At 44.5% G+C, this 14,367-nt stretch overlaps 1 protein-coding gene and 1 long non-coding RNA gene across 3 annotated transcripts in view; one reads left to right on the top strand and one right to left on the bottom strand.

Annotated features, from left to right (window-relative positions):
- NDUFA6 (NADH:ubiquinone oxidoreductase subunit A6) overlaps positions 1-2,912 on the top strand; it is a 41,008-nt gene extending 38,096 nt beyond the window's left edge. For both annotated transcript variants that reach the window (XM_073557977.1, XM_073557978.1), the window contains one exon: positions 2,686-2,912. In XM_073557977.1, the coding sequence (XP_073414078.1) occupies positions 2,686-2,817 (132 nt within the window). In that variant the 3' untranslated portion in view covers positions 2,818-2,912. The remainder of the gene's footprint in view (positions 1-2,685) is intronic.
- Positions 2,913-5,134: 2,222 nt separating this feature from the next.
- Positions 5,135-11,448, bottom strand: LOC141066425 (uncharacterized). Its single transcript, XR_012226432.1, has 2 exons — positions 9,100-11,448; positions 5,135-6,226 (listed from the first exon to the last, which is right to left on the bottom strand). It is a non-coding gene; the product is annotated as an uncharacterized lncRNA (long non-coding RNA).
- Positions 11,449-14,367: the final 2,919 nt, after the last annotated feature.

Below are 14,367 nucleotides of genomic sequence, written 5' to 3'. Positions count from 1 at the left end.
CTTTCCCCAGTTCCGGAAGTCCGCTGCCTCGGAGTAACCCTTGACTCTGCCCTGTCCTTCAAACCGCACATCCAAGCTCTTTCTTCCTCCTGTCGCCTCCAGCTCAAAAATATTTCCAGAATCCATCCTTTCCTCAACCTATTAAAATGCTTGTGCTCGCCCTCATCATCTCCCGCCTTGACTACTGCAGCATCCTTTTCTGTGGTCTCCCTGCTAACACCCTCACACTTCTCCAGTCCATCCTTAACTCTGCTGCCCGAATAATTAATCTCTCTCCTCACTGCTCCTCCGCTTCTCCCCTCTGCAAATCTCTTCACTGGCTTCCATTCCCTCAGTGTATCCAGTTCAAATTGCTAATAGAAAATAACCAGCTCACCTGTCTTGGCTGGTGGTGCATGGGAAGCACGGACACAAATTACTAATACTGACCTACAAGGCCATCTATAACCTGTCTCCTCCATATGTCTCTGAACTAATCTCCCGATACCTTCCCTCACGTAATCTCCGGTCATCCCAAGACCTCCTTCTCTCCTCCACACTTATTCGTTCTTCACCCAACCGCCCTCAAGACTTCTCCCGAATAGCCCCCATCCTCTGGAATTCTTTGCCCCAACATGTCCGACTATCAACCACATTCGGATCTTTCAGATGGAACCTGAAAACCCACCTCTTCAAGAAAGCCTACAGCCTGCAATGACCCCGCTGGCTCCTCACCACTACTGGAGATTTAACCTCCACCAACACCGGAACTGCTGCAACCCATCAACCTTCTGTCTCCTTCCCCACCATCCTGTAGCATGTAAGCCCAAAAGGGCAGGGTCCTCTCCCCTCTGTATCAGTCTGTCATTGTAAGTTTGTTTACTGTAAGTGATATCTGTAATTTGTATGTAACCCCTTCTCATGTGCAGCACCATGGAATCAATGGTGCTATATAAATAAAAAATATTTCTGATTTTAAAGTTGTTGAGGGCCCAGTGGAGTCTCTTAATTCCCCTTCTCACATAGAGAGATTGCTGAAGTGTCACCGATTTTGTGATGCAACGGCGACGTCGCCAGTGATCTCACTACATGTGACACGCAGTGGCGACTGCCCCCCCCCCCACTGGATATCGCTGATCGTGCTTGAATGTCCTGGGCCATTTTTTCGTTGTCGGCGTCCCGCTGGCCAGCTCACTTCACTGTTTTTGACGCCGACGAGCAACCTTGTTGGCGACGCAGAACTCAGGGACGCAGGCGGGAATCGTCTGAAAAGCTGCTGTGACAAGGTACCAACGACTGGCAAGGTTGTTACACGGCTCGCCGGATCGTTGCTGCGTCGCTGAAGAGATCTGCCTGTTTGGCAGCTTACTAGCGACCATTTAGCGATGCACCAGCGATCCTTACCAGGTCGTATCGTTGTCAGGATCGCTGGTACGTCGCTAAGTGAAACGGGACCCTTACAGGTTATATCTCCCTGAGCTAATATCTCCTGCTTCTGCTCACATGCCTGGTCAGGCCAAGATCTCATGGTGCCGATGAGGTTAAAGAAGAAGTCCCCACACTCTGTCAACCATCTAGATGCTGTAGGCATTTAAGGCGTTAAACTATTATAGTCTAACACTGATCGTGGTTGATGCAGCAAGTTGTAAGCTGTAGAGTACTGTTGACAGCTGCTGGATTGTCACCCATCAGGGGATACTAGTCTCTCAAAATGCACGGCAATAAAAAGACGTATTGGTGGTCACTAAAGGGTTAAACAATGGGCTGGATGTTTTCCTTGATGCACATAACATTGTGGGCTATAGTTAAATTAGTGACAAAATGTACAATTAGTGGAGAAAGGTTCATATTGATGGACCTAGGTCTTTTTCAACCTTTCTGAGTGGAAATGAGCGGGTCCTTTGAAATTCAAATTTGCAAGGTTTGGTGAATTTGTCCTAAAAACTCAATTCATGACAAATCGCAACTGTAATGGCCATAAAGTGAGAGAGAACGTGAACGGAAAAGGATTTTACATTCACAGGTATTATAGTGCTGTGAGGATATGGGAAGGATGTGTGTCATTTGAGTACAATTACAGAAGAACAAATAGACAATTTCAAAAACCATTACACTAGCACTGCTGCAAAAGTCCTCGCTGTTTTGCCTTATTGACTGCAGCTCTGTATCATACACTACTACACTCATAGCATTGCAGTTGTTTTACATATTCATGACTAGAGTATTTGGTAAATGTTTTAGGGATGGTCTCCTTGTACTGATTGCTGAGGTCTAATGTCATCACAGTAGCTTAAAATAGCCATCGGATTACCTGCCAAGTCTTGTAGATAATGTCTGTAATCCCCCTGATTGGCTGCGCTAGGCCATGTAATATAGCTGTAGTGTATTATGGGGAACCACTCTTTGATGCTTCATCAGTGTGTGAAATAGCACTGGCTTTTTTTTTTTTTTAATTTATTTTGCAAATTTCGTGAGTCTACTTGTAAAGTGTTCCAAGTCTCAGGAACTTGCAAATTTCATTAAATTTTACTCTGAAGTCGATCCTTTTTATTGATCCACTCATCTTTAATTAATTGTAAGAAAGGGAATATTTATGATTTTGCTATTTTTCATTAATATTTACAGATCAGAATTGGAATTTTTTATAAAAAAATTAATGTCAATCTTTTTCTTTATGCTGTGATTTTTTTTTTTTTTTTTTTTTAGGGAAAGATGGATCTAGAAGAAACCATAAAGGTTTGGAAGCAAAGGACACACATTATGCGATATTTTCACGAGACAAAGAGTGCACTGCCTGCTGATTTTCTTTCCAACTTTTATGCTGGCCAGGAACAATGAGTGTTATCACAATTGTTTAATGTTGCTTATACAAGACTGTATGTTAAATATAAAATTGCAGATTGTAAATAAAAAATAAAATGTATGTATGTTAATTGTGTGTTTGTGCGCGTGTTTGTAACGAAAAAAACTAAAGTTAAGACACCCTGATTTTTAGACAGTACATTATTTCACACTGCCCACTTAATACAATTGCCTAATATGAATGTTTAAACTTGGTTGTCCCTCCGCGTTCTTTGATTCCATGTCATACCAGATTAATGCTTTGGTGCGTTCTGCTATCTTGGTTTGCAGAATGGTTTGCCCACAAATATGTAAAACTGTGCACGGAAAGCCGGTTTTTGCAATCCACCTAAAAATATTAGAATGCCCAGCATTCTTTCTTTGATATACTGCTGAGTAAAACACCCAATCCTGTTAATCGAAGATGGAACTCTTTGTCACACTATGAGATGATGAAAGATTGGCAGGTAAAAATTTTATGGGCAAATCAGTCACTCATAGTGCAATGTTTGGGATACAATTAACTAGCGTTCGCCCTTCCTGAAATAATTAGAAAATGTGACTTTCTCTAAGGGCCTGTCACACTAAGCGATATCGCTATAACGTCACTGGTTTTTGTGACGTTATAGCGATATTGCTAGCGATATCGCTATGTCTGATACTTACCTCCGACCGGCTCCCCCGCTGATTATTGCTGATCGCGTGAGACCGTCCTGGGCCGTTGTTTGTCGTCAGCTTCCTGCTGTGGAGACGAGCGACGCGTGGACGCAGGCGGGAGGTCGTCAGGGGATCGCCTCGTCTGACAGGTAAGTAGCGACCCCCCGACCACAGTGGTGGTGCTGGTGAGATTTGCCTGTGTGGCAGCTCATTAGCGACCACTTAGTGATGCACCAGCGATCCTGACCGCGTCATATCGCTGGTCGGGATCGCTGGTGCATCGCTAAGTGTGACAGTACCTTTAGTGAGCTCTCTTGGAGTTTCCTTTTCTTCATTATGTGCAATTTGTTTCTGTTTGGCGACCACTTGGTTAACGTAATAGAGCTTTTATGCAACTCCTCCAGTGCTGTCTCTCCTCTGCTCTAGTGGGTAATGTAAAAGCTGAAGTAGAATCGTCATGGCTACCCTGGCCATTGTGGTAAAATAACGCTATTTCTGGTACACCCCTTTTATTAGTTTGGTAGATGCCCTACGTGTGAACTGAGGCTATAATTAACTGCTTACCGACATAGGTTATAGATTTACATCATATGTTGTTCTAAAATTACAGATGTGAGAGTTTTCAGCAATTTTATGCTTTTAATCTTATGCTTTCATGGATGATTCCAGTTGTGGGCATGGGTTATAAAATTGCATCTGCTAGAGAAAAATTAAAATTCATAAAATCTCCTGAGAAGGTAGAAGAGCTGACACTTCAACCTCCAAAGAAGCAGGGGCCTCTTGCGGTGACCACACAATTGCAGCAGGGATATTTGCTGGGAAGAAGACCACAAGTCAGATCAGTATATTAAAGAGGCAGATAAGTGAAAAAGCTAACACCTTCAGAGGTAACTTGTTCTCTTCAAAGAAAAACTGAACAATTGCAGTTAGACACTCAGTCTCCGGATATGAATATTGGGGTTTGCATTGATCCAATATTTATGGGAGATATGTTTTCGGTGTCAAAGCAAAGGGATGAACAGAATGCATTCTCGCATCACCGCAGGGCCACAGAACTCCAACTTAATATTGGCCCAATAGATGGTGATATCCATATCTCTAGATAAAGGTAAAATCGCAATAAGGATCATGACTACAATATCTACCACCTTGAGACCTCCTGGGCTGAAGATATCCTGTAGGTTGGGGATCTCATAAAATTCTGCAGCTCAGCCCATAATCAGCCCCCATATGAACTCATCAAGGGGAGGTGTGTTGAGCTAATAAAAAAAAAAAAAAAGTTTGGGTCTCATGTCTTCCAGATTTACAAAGACAATCAGGCAGCTGGGAATGGGTGGGACATTGCCTTTGGGATCGGGACCAGCAAGGGGCCCCGCCTTGCACGTGTACTCTTACTGGAGACCGGGCATGGTGTGGTTGGGAGGCGGTATGCCATTGCTCCCAGCGCTGACTGTTCCGAAAAGGCCGGGTTCTCCAGCATCAGCTGCTGCCAGTAGATGTGGGATGCTATGTCTCCTGGCTCAGGTATGTGGTAGAAGGTTCTTTTCACTCAGCCCTCCTTGCCCCTATCGCTGACTCTTTGGGCAGAGGGTGGAGATTGGACATTACCTTAATGGTATAAACACTACTCGAGAGACAAAATAAAAAGGTACATATGTAAAATTAAAAACAATTTTTATTAAAAAATTCTGTTAAAAATAGGATTATAGAACAAGCAGGGTTTTCAATATGTAGCATATAGACCAGATCTAGGCACAAGTATAAAAATGTTAAATAAATGACCAAAGTAATATCAGAGTGTAGATATATGAAGTTAAAACATCCAGATCGCAGCAGTAATAAATATTAAGAAATAAAAGCATTCAAATCAGGAATATGTAGATCCATAAATACATTGTTTTTTTACAACGTCCCTGTTCATTGGTTAGGATTGAATGTTAATCTAGTAATGGTATAAAACTACTTGAGGTAGAGAAAATCAAAATTGGTCAAGGTTTATAGTCTTTTTTTTTAGCTAGAATTTATTCTTATGACAGCAGGTTTGTCTGTCTCCTCTTAAAGGAAAATATGCTTCTTATCATATATGTTCTCAATAGTCAGCCATAACGTGTTCTGGGTACATGGTAAACAAGGTATGACCCTGGGTAAATGCTGGGGGCCACATGAGCTCCATAGAATTACATATTGTAAATGGTATAAAAGATTGCCTTGTGTTTCATTACGTCAGATAAAGTGACTTGCCCACAATCTGTGTGCAGATTTCTTTTTCTCCAAGCGCTTGTAAATTAAGGGCGTAAACTGTTAGGCTAAGTGCACACGCTGTGGATTTTTTATATGCGGAACAGCAGGTAAAATGACCTGCGGTTTATCATCTACAATGGAGGAGATGGTAAACCGCAGCAGAATCCGCAGAAAAGAATTGACATGTCATTTCTTTCTGCGGATTCAAAACCGCAGCTTTTCCGCAGTTAAAAATCCGCAGCATGTGCACAGCAGAATGTAAATCCCATAGGATAGCATGCTACTGTACACTCTGCAGAACTGCGGCCAAAACCGCAGCGGAACCGCAGCAAAAACCGCAGCGTGTGCACATAGCCTTAGGTGTTGGGTTCCGGTCGCTGAACAGCAGGAACCCCGAGCCTTGCATTTGGCAGTCTCCCATTCCTCTCCGGCCGCACAGGAGGCTACTCAGCAGACTCGTCGATCCAGGTGCTCTTCTCAGACCAGCTGGTTTAGTTGCTGCTGCCACCTCTGGTCCAACTATAGCAATGCAGGCTGGTCAGCAGTGAGCTTCTCCAGGGACTAAGTCCTCCTTTCGGTTCACTGAGCATGCCCGTGGGATGATCTCTCATTGGGGATCAGAGGTCACATGCTCAGGACCTCCAGCTCGGATTGGACTATCAGGAAGGTCCCGGAAGGACGCTGCTATAAAAGGGTCGCATGGCTGCTTGGCCATGCGCTAGTATAGACTCAAATAGTTTGGAGTGTATGATGATGGATGCATGTATCTGGTGACTGACTCATTATGAAACCCCTTCCCTTTTGATACGTATGGTGGTAGCGTTTAGAGTCCGAGTCAGCGCCTGTCAGTGGCTAGTCTATAGGCCACAGTGCATACTAGCAGTCTGCACTCAATGGTGTCACCCACTGCAGGGCACTATCGAACCGCGGCAAGTGACAGCCACGCCGGTGCAATGCCTTGTGCAACCTGTGCGCTTATCTGGCCCAACCCAGGGCGATTAGTGGCATCTACCTGAGCAGCACTGTGCACACTTGCACGCGTAATTTATTTAACCCTTGCTGGCATCACAGTCACGGGGCCGAGCGCTAGCGGGCTTGAGGGATTTCAGTCCTGCGGTCTAAGGGCTGAGTTCTGTGACTATATGCTAGCATTCACACTGCCGAGTTCTGTGAGCAATAACATTTATTATTTGGTGGTTGTGCGGCTCTGTGAGATAAGAGTCCGCCTCTGTACACATTGGGTGAGGTTAACCCCGTGTGTTCCGTTATTATACCGCCATATTGCGTTTGCCATTACCGAGCAGCAGTTAACATCTCTGCACGGTGGACCCCGGGCTCCAAACGCACCTAAATACCATCTTTATTATTTGGTGCATTCCGCCAGCCCGTAACATTATACTTATAGAAAAGAAAGTGGATAGGTACATTCCGTCCCGTGCAAAATAATCCTTTATTGTGGCATCAAGTTACCAACAGCAGGCAGATAAAACCATGGAGCAAGTACAGACGACGATCGTTTCGCGCTTACATTGCGCTTCAACAGGTACATCCAGGTTACCTCCACCGAGGTCCCCGCAGATCTTTCCTCGCTTCCCAAACACTATCGACAGTATGCGGACGTGTTCTCCAAAAAGGCGGCGGAGACCCTTCCACCGCTTTGCCCCATGACTGTCCTATTGACCTTGCCTGGTGCTGAGCCTCCCCGGGGTCGAGTCTATCCCCTATCTCTCCTGGAGACAGAGGTCAATGTCTCAATACATCAGGGAGAATCTGGCAAGAGGCTTCATTAGGAAGTTAGTGTCACCAGCGGGGGCGGGATTCTTCGTCCAGAAGAAGAGTGGGGAATTACGTCCTTGCATTGATTACAGGGTTCTTAACGCCATCACCGTTAACAATAAGTATCCTCTACCCCTGATATCGGAGCGGTTTGATAGGCTACGGGGAGCGAGAGTGTTTACCAAACTTGATCTGCAGGGGGGCTTACAACCTGATTCGCATCTGTGATGGGGACGAATGGAAGATGGCATTTAACACCAGGGACGGGCACTATGAATAGCTGGTGATGCCCTTCGGGCTCTGTAATGCCCCGGTCGTCTTCCAAGACTTTGTGAACGATATCTTCCAGGATATGCTTACCACCTCGGTAGTAGTCTATCTGGATGATATCCTCATCTACTGTCCAGAGATGTTTGCAAAGTTTTCAACCTCCTGTGGGTAAACTCCCTCTATGCCAAGTTGGAGAAGTGTGTGTTTGAGCAGGAGTTCTTGCCTTTCCTGGGCTATATCACCTCCGCCCATGGATCCTGCCAAGCTACAGGCGGTGATGGATTGGCAGGAACCCCATTCTCTCAAAGCAGTGCAGCGCTTTATGGGGTTCATAAATTACTAACGCCAATTCTTCCCCCACTTCTCGACTTTGGTAGCCCTCACCAAGAAGGGTGCAAACCCCAAGTTGTAGTCAGAACCTGTCTCCAAGGCCTTCTCTATTAAATCCCATTTAGCTAGCGCTCCCATTCTACATCGCCCCGATGTGGATAAACCCTTCATTCTGGAGGTGGATGCCTCTTCCGTCAGTGCTGGAGCGGTCCTGTTCCAGAAGGACTCGCAAGGCCGGAAGTACCCATGCTTCTCCAAGACCGTCATACCGGCAAAGTGGAATTATTCCATCGGGGACAGGGAGTTGCTAGCAATGAAGTTGGCCTTTTCAGAGTGGAGACACCTCCTGGAGGGGGCTCGCCACCCTTTCCAGGTGTTCACAGACAACAAGAATCTGGTTTATTTACAAACCGCCCAGCGGCTGAATTCTCGCCAGGCCAGGCGGTCCTTGTTCTTCTCCCGATTCCACTTCACCCTGCATTTTCTCTCCGGGGAGAACGTCCGGGCCGATGCTCTCCCGCTCCGTGGTGTCATAGGAGGAGGAGGAGCCTCGGCTGATAGTCCCATCTGAGAGCCTGAGGACCGTGGCTCCAGTCGCCCTTGAGTCTACCTCCAGGCAAGAATTTTGTCCCTGCCTGTCTGCGACCGGAGGTCCTCTCTTGGGCTCACTCATCCAGGGAGGGTGGACATTTTGGGACCAAACGGACCTCTGATCTTCTGGCAAGGACGTACTGGTGATTGGTAGATTGGAAGGGTCATGGTCGAGGCTCGGACCTGGGAGCCAGTGGAGAACATCCACGCTCCGCTCCTTATTGCGGCATTTGAGCGCAGCGAGGCGGGGGGTAAGGTTAGGCATTGGGTTCCGGTCGTTGCACAGCAGGAATCCTGAGCCTTACATTTGACAGTCTCCCATTCCTCTCCGGCCGCACAGGAGGCTGCTTAGCAAACGCGTTGATCCAGGCGCTCTGCTCAAACCAGCTCTGTAGGTTTAGTTACTGCTGCCACCTCTGGTCCAACTATAGCAACGCATGCTGGTCAGCAGCGAGCTTCTCCAGGGCCTGTCCTCCTTTCAGTCCACTGAGCATGCCCGTGGGACGATCTCTCATTGGAGATTGGAGGTCATATGCTCAGATCCTTCTCCAGCTCGGACGGGACCATTAGGAAGGTCCCTGTAGGACACTGCTATAAAAGGGTCGCATGGCCGCTCGGCCATGCGCTAGTATAAACTCAAATAGTTTGGAGTGTATGATGACTGATGCATGTATCTGGTGACTGACTCATTATGAAACCCCTTCCCTTTTGATACGTATGGTGGTAGGGTTTAGAGTCCGAGTCAGCACCTGTCAGTGGCTAGTCTATAGGCTACAGTGCATACCAGCTGTTTGCACACTAGCGTCCGATGGTGTCGCCCACTGCAGGGCACTATCGAACCACGGCAAGTGACAGCCACGCCGGTGCAACGCCTTGCGCAACCTGTGCGCTTTTCTGGCCCAACCCAGGGCGATTAGTGGCGTCCACTTGAACGGCACTATGCACACTTGCCCGCGTAATTTAACCCTTGCAGGCATCGCAGTCACAGTGCTGAGCGCTAGTGATCTAGAGGGACTTCAGTCCTGCGGTCTAAGTTCTGTGACTATACGCTAGCGCTCACACTGCCGAGCTCTGTGAGCAATAACAGGCTACGGCATTTATTATCTGGCAGTTGTGCGGCTCTGTGAGATAACAGAGTCCGCCTCTGTACACATTGGGTGAGGTTAACCCCGTGCGCTGTTGTTATACCGCCATATCGCGTCCGCCATTACCGAGCAGCAGTTAACACCTCTGCCCGGTGGACCCCGGGCTGCAAACGCACCTAAATACCATCTTTATTATTTGGTGCGTTCCGCCAGCCCGTAAGATAAACTCCTAATTTGGCCTCACTGGTGATCTGTATGTCTGACTTTGGGTCCGAACGAAAACAGTTACAACAGTTTTGGCGCCCAAACAGGGACCGTGGTAACCAGCCTATTCGGAATCCGTATGTGGGAGATTGGACATGCAAATCCAGCTGCAGCAAGGTGAGAAATTTTATTCTTACCTTGTTTTGCATTTGCAATCTCTCTGGCACTCTACATATCTCTGGGTAAGGCTGTACAACACGGTTCAAAAGATCCTACATCACCAGTGAGCATGTCCGTATGAGAATTGAGTAATAAGATAATAATTGTCATCTGTATTATCTGTCAATCTGTTCTGTCAATATACGAACTGGTTGTGTACTGTGTAGCACAGAGCTGGGATAGTAAATCATATGAGGCTGTATTTTGTATAGGGCTGTGGTTTTTGTTGATTCTTGTTGTTTAAGAAGTTGGCTTTGGTGTTCTCAAGAGTGTCAGTAGACACTGCTGTAGTTTCATAAGGTGTTAATTCCAAAGTGCAAAATAGGCAGGCAGTGTGAATCCTTGTATGTATGTCTGAGAACCTCTGAATGAGATGAGAGATGAGTAATTGAGTATAAGGGATATGAATAGGTCCCTGATTGAGTGGTTCCATTAGGTGTGGTCCTCTGTTTGTGACAGGACATTATTCAACTCACTTTGAGCTGAATTAGGTGGAGTGATTGAGATAAGGGATTTTTGTTCTCTTCTTTTTGTAAAAATCAACTGACCACTGAAAAGTGAAAGGAAAAAAAAAAATCCCTGAATGAGCACGCATGAATGAATGAGCACGCATGAATGAATCATCACACATCATTTTGTGTCCAAAGATTACCTTTCTAGTTCTTGTGGGAGATCCCGGACAGATGCGTTATAGATATTTCAAATCCACATCTGAGACTGAATGAATTGAGTAATGATATAGCTCGTGTTATATGTGGCATTACATAGTAAAGTTTCCTGGATGCATTTGGCCAGAAAAGGGCAAGACTCGGTTACCCACGTTATACAGTTATCTGCTCTTACAGTGAAATCCTGTGGTTTTGAGGGTTGTATAGAAATTGATTTTGTCTAAGAGCTGCTGCATTCTGTTACTATGTGAAGGACACTAAATTTCTAAAATTCTGATGGGAGGGGTGAATGAAAAGGCTGCGCAATTGCTTGTTTCTCCTCTCTTATCTATGCTGAGTGTCTAATGGGAAGGGGCACAGAGATGCGCTCAAAATTCTCTGTATTTCAGTCCTTGGTGTAATGCTCGCTAGGAGATTTGTGCATTTCAAAGCAACAGTACTTAATTGAAGTGTAATGAAATTTTGTAAGTTGAAGTTGAAAGTAAAATATGGTGCCTAATTTAGAAGGACACTTGTGATTGTTTGGTCATTAATGTGTATGTACCTCCTTCTACAGTTGTGGCCAAAAGTATTGACACCCCTGCAATTCTTTCAGATAATACTCAGTTTCTTCCTGAAAATGATTGCAAACACAAATTCTTTGGTATTATTATCTTCATTTAATTTGTCTTAATTGAAAAAACACAAAAATAATTGTCCTAAAGCCAAATTGGATATAATTCCACACCAAACATAAAAAAAGAGGGTGGACAAAAGTATTGGCACTGTTCGAAAAATCATGTGATGCTTCTCTAATTTGTGTAATTAACAGCACCTGTAACTTACCTGTGGCACATAACAGGTGTTGGCAATCAGCGTCGGACTGGAACACCTTGGGCCCACCAGAGAAAATCATTCTTGGGGCCCACTATGTAGCTGCATAGAGTTAAATACCAGACCACCAATTATGCGGTAAAACACGCTAATATCCGGGTATAATATAAGGTTGTACATGTCTTAATTATGTAGCAGGGGTTGGGGTAGCCCCCTCACATAGTATAATGCAGCCATCTCATAGAATATAATACTGCCCCCTGATAGGGTATAATGCACCCCCTCATAGGGTATAATACTGCCCCCCTCATAGGGTATAATGCACCCCCTCATAGGGTATAATGCACCCCCTCATAGGGTATAATACTGCCCCCCTCATAGGGTATAATGCACCCCCTCATAGGGAATAATGCAGCCCCCCTCATAGGGTATAATACTGTCCCCCTCATACAGAATAATGCACCCCCTCATAGGGAATAATGCTGCCCTCCTCATAGGGTATAATGCTGCCTCCTCATAGGGTATAATACTGCCCCCCTCATAGGGTATAATGCTATATATAGCGTTAGATAGATATAGATAGAAAGATAGATGTAGAAATAGATAGATATAGAGATAGATAGTAGATAATGGATATAAAGTAGATAATGGATAGATATAGATAGAAAGATTCATAGAGATAGAAAGAAATATAGATAGATAGATAGAGATATACAGATATAATAATAATATTATAATGGCGACAGCTAGCTAGAGAGGCGACAGCTAGCTAGAGAGGCGACAGCTAGCTAGAGAGGCGACAGATAGCGATAGATAATAAATATAGAGATAACAGATAGATATAGAGAGTAAGATAGAAAGATATAGAGATAGGTAGATATAGATAGAGCTAGCTAGATAGACATAATAGATAGATATAGAGATAGATAGAAAGATAGATATAGAGAAAGATAGATATAGAGATAGATGTAGAGAGAGCGATAGATAGAGATAATAGATAGAGATAAATAGATAGAGAAATATAGATAGATATAGAGATAGAAAGATAGATATACAGAGAGATAGATATAGAGATAGATATAGAGAGATAGAGAAATAGATATAGATATAATAGATATAGAGAGAGATAGATACAGAGAAAAGATATAGAGATAAATAGAGAAAGATAGATAGATATATAGAGATAGAAAGACAGATATAGAGAGAGCGATAGATATACAGAGAGATAGATAGAGATATATAGATAGATAGCTATAGAGAGAGATATAGAGATAGATATAGAGAAAGAGATAGATATAGAGATAGATATATAGATATAGATATAAAGATAGATATAGAGCTAGATATAGAGATAGAGCGATAGATAGCGAGAGATATAGATATAGAGATAGATAGATAGATACAGAGAAAAGATATATAGATAACTGATAGATAAATAGATAGATAGGTATAGAGATAGATAGATATAGATATTAGATAGAGATATATATAGATAAAGATAGCTATAGATGGTAGCTAGATAGATAATAAATATAGAGATAATAGATATAGAGATAGATAGAGTAAGATAGATATAGAGATAGATAGACATAATAGATAGATATAGAGATATATATAGAAAGATATAGAGATAGATAGATATAGAGATAGATGTAGAGATAGATATAAAGATAGAGCGATAGATAGAGATAGATACAGAAATAGATAGATATAAGATAGATATAGAGATAGATAGATAGATATAGATAATAGATAGATAGAAAGATAGATAGATATAAGAGATAGAGAGAGATATATAGAGATAGATAGATAGAGACAGATAGAGAGAGCGAGAGAGATATAAAAAACAAAACAAAACACAATACTCACCTCTCCTCCTCGCTCCCACGCTGATCCCGGCTTCAGTGTCAGGAGCTGCCCCCTCTGCCAGACACACAGCGGGTGCGCGATGTAGTGACGTCATCGCGCACTGGCTGTGAGCCAGGAGCAGAGAGGACTGAGGGCGGCGCCGGCCCTGATTTACAGATGCAGAGCGGCTTACTGGGCTGGGGGCGGGGCCTCTGGGGGTGGAGACCTGAAATGATATTCACTGCTTCGCAGTGAATATTCATTTCTCTTTAGCAGCGGGGACAGGGACTTCTGCCTCCTGACACCCGATGCTGCTCCGCTGGCAGGGGCCCCCATAGCAGCTGCATGGTGTGCGACACACCACTGGCTGGGGGCCCCTGGAGCAGCGGGGGCCCTAGGCAACTGCTGGCCCTGTATGCCAGCAGGTGCCAGGGCCCACCGGAGAATCCACCGGTTCTCCGGTGGGCCAGTCCGACGCTGTTGGCAATAACCAAATCACACTTGCAGCCAGTTGACATGGATTAAAGTTGACTCAACCTCTGTCCTGTGTCCTTGTGAGTACCACATTGAGCATGGAGAAAAGAAAGAAGACCAAAGAACTGTCTGAGGACTTGAGAAACCAACTTGTGAGGAAGCATGAGCAATCTCAAGGCTACAAGTCCATCTCCAAAGACCTGAATGTTCCTGTGTCTACCGTGCGCAGTGTCATCAAGAAGTTTAAATCCCATGGCACTGTGGCTAACCTCCCTAGATGTGGACAGAAAAGAAAAATTGACAAGAGATTTCAATGCAAGATTATCCAACATCCGTACAAAGAACCTTGCCTAACATCCAAACAAGTTCAA

Source organism: Dendrobates tinctorius, unplaced genomic scaffold (genome assembly GCF_039654945.1).
Source record: "Dendrobates tinctorius isolate UK_male_01 unplaced genomic scaffold, ASM3965494v1 ptg000012l, whole genome shotgun sequence".
Taxonomy (NCBI): domain Eukaryota; kingdom Metazoa; phylum Chordata; class Amphibia; order Anura; family Dendrobatidae; genus Dendrobates; species Dendrobates tinctorius.
Note: the sequence above shows the minus strand (reverse complement) of the source record. Positions and strands in the feature narration are given on the sequence as shown.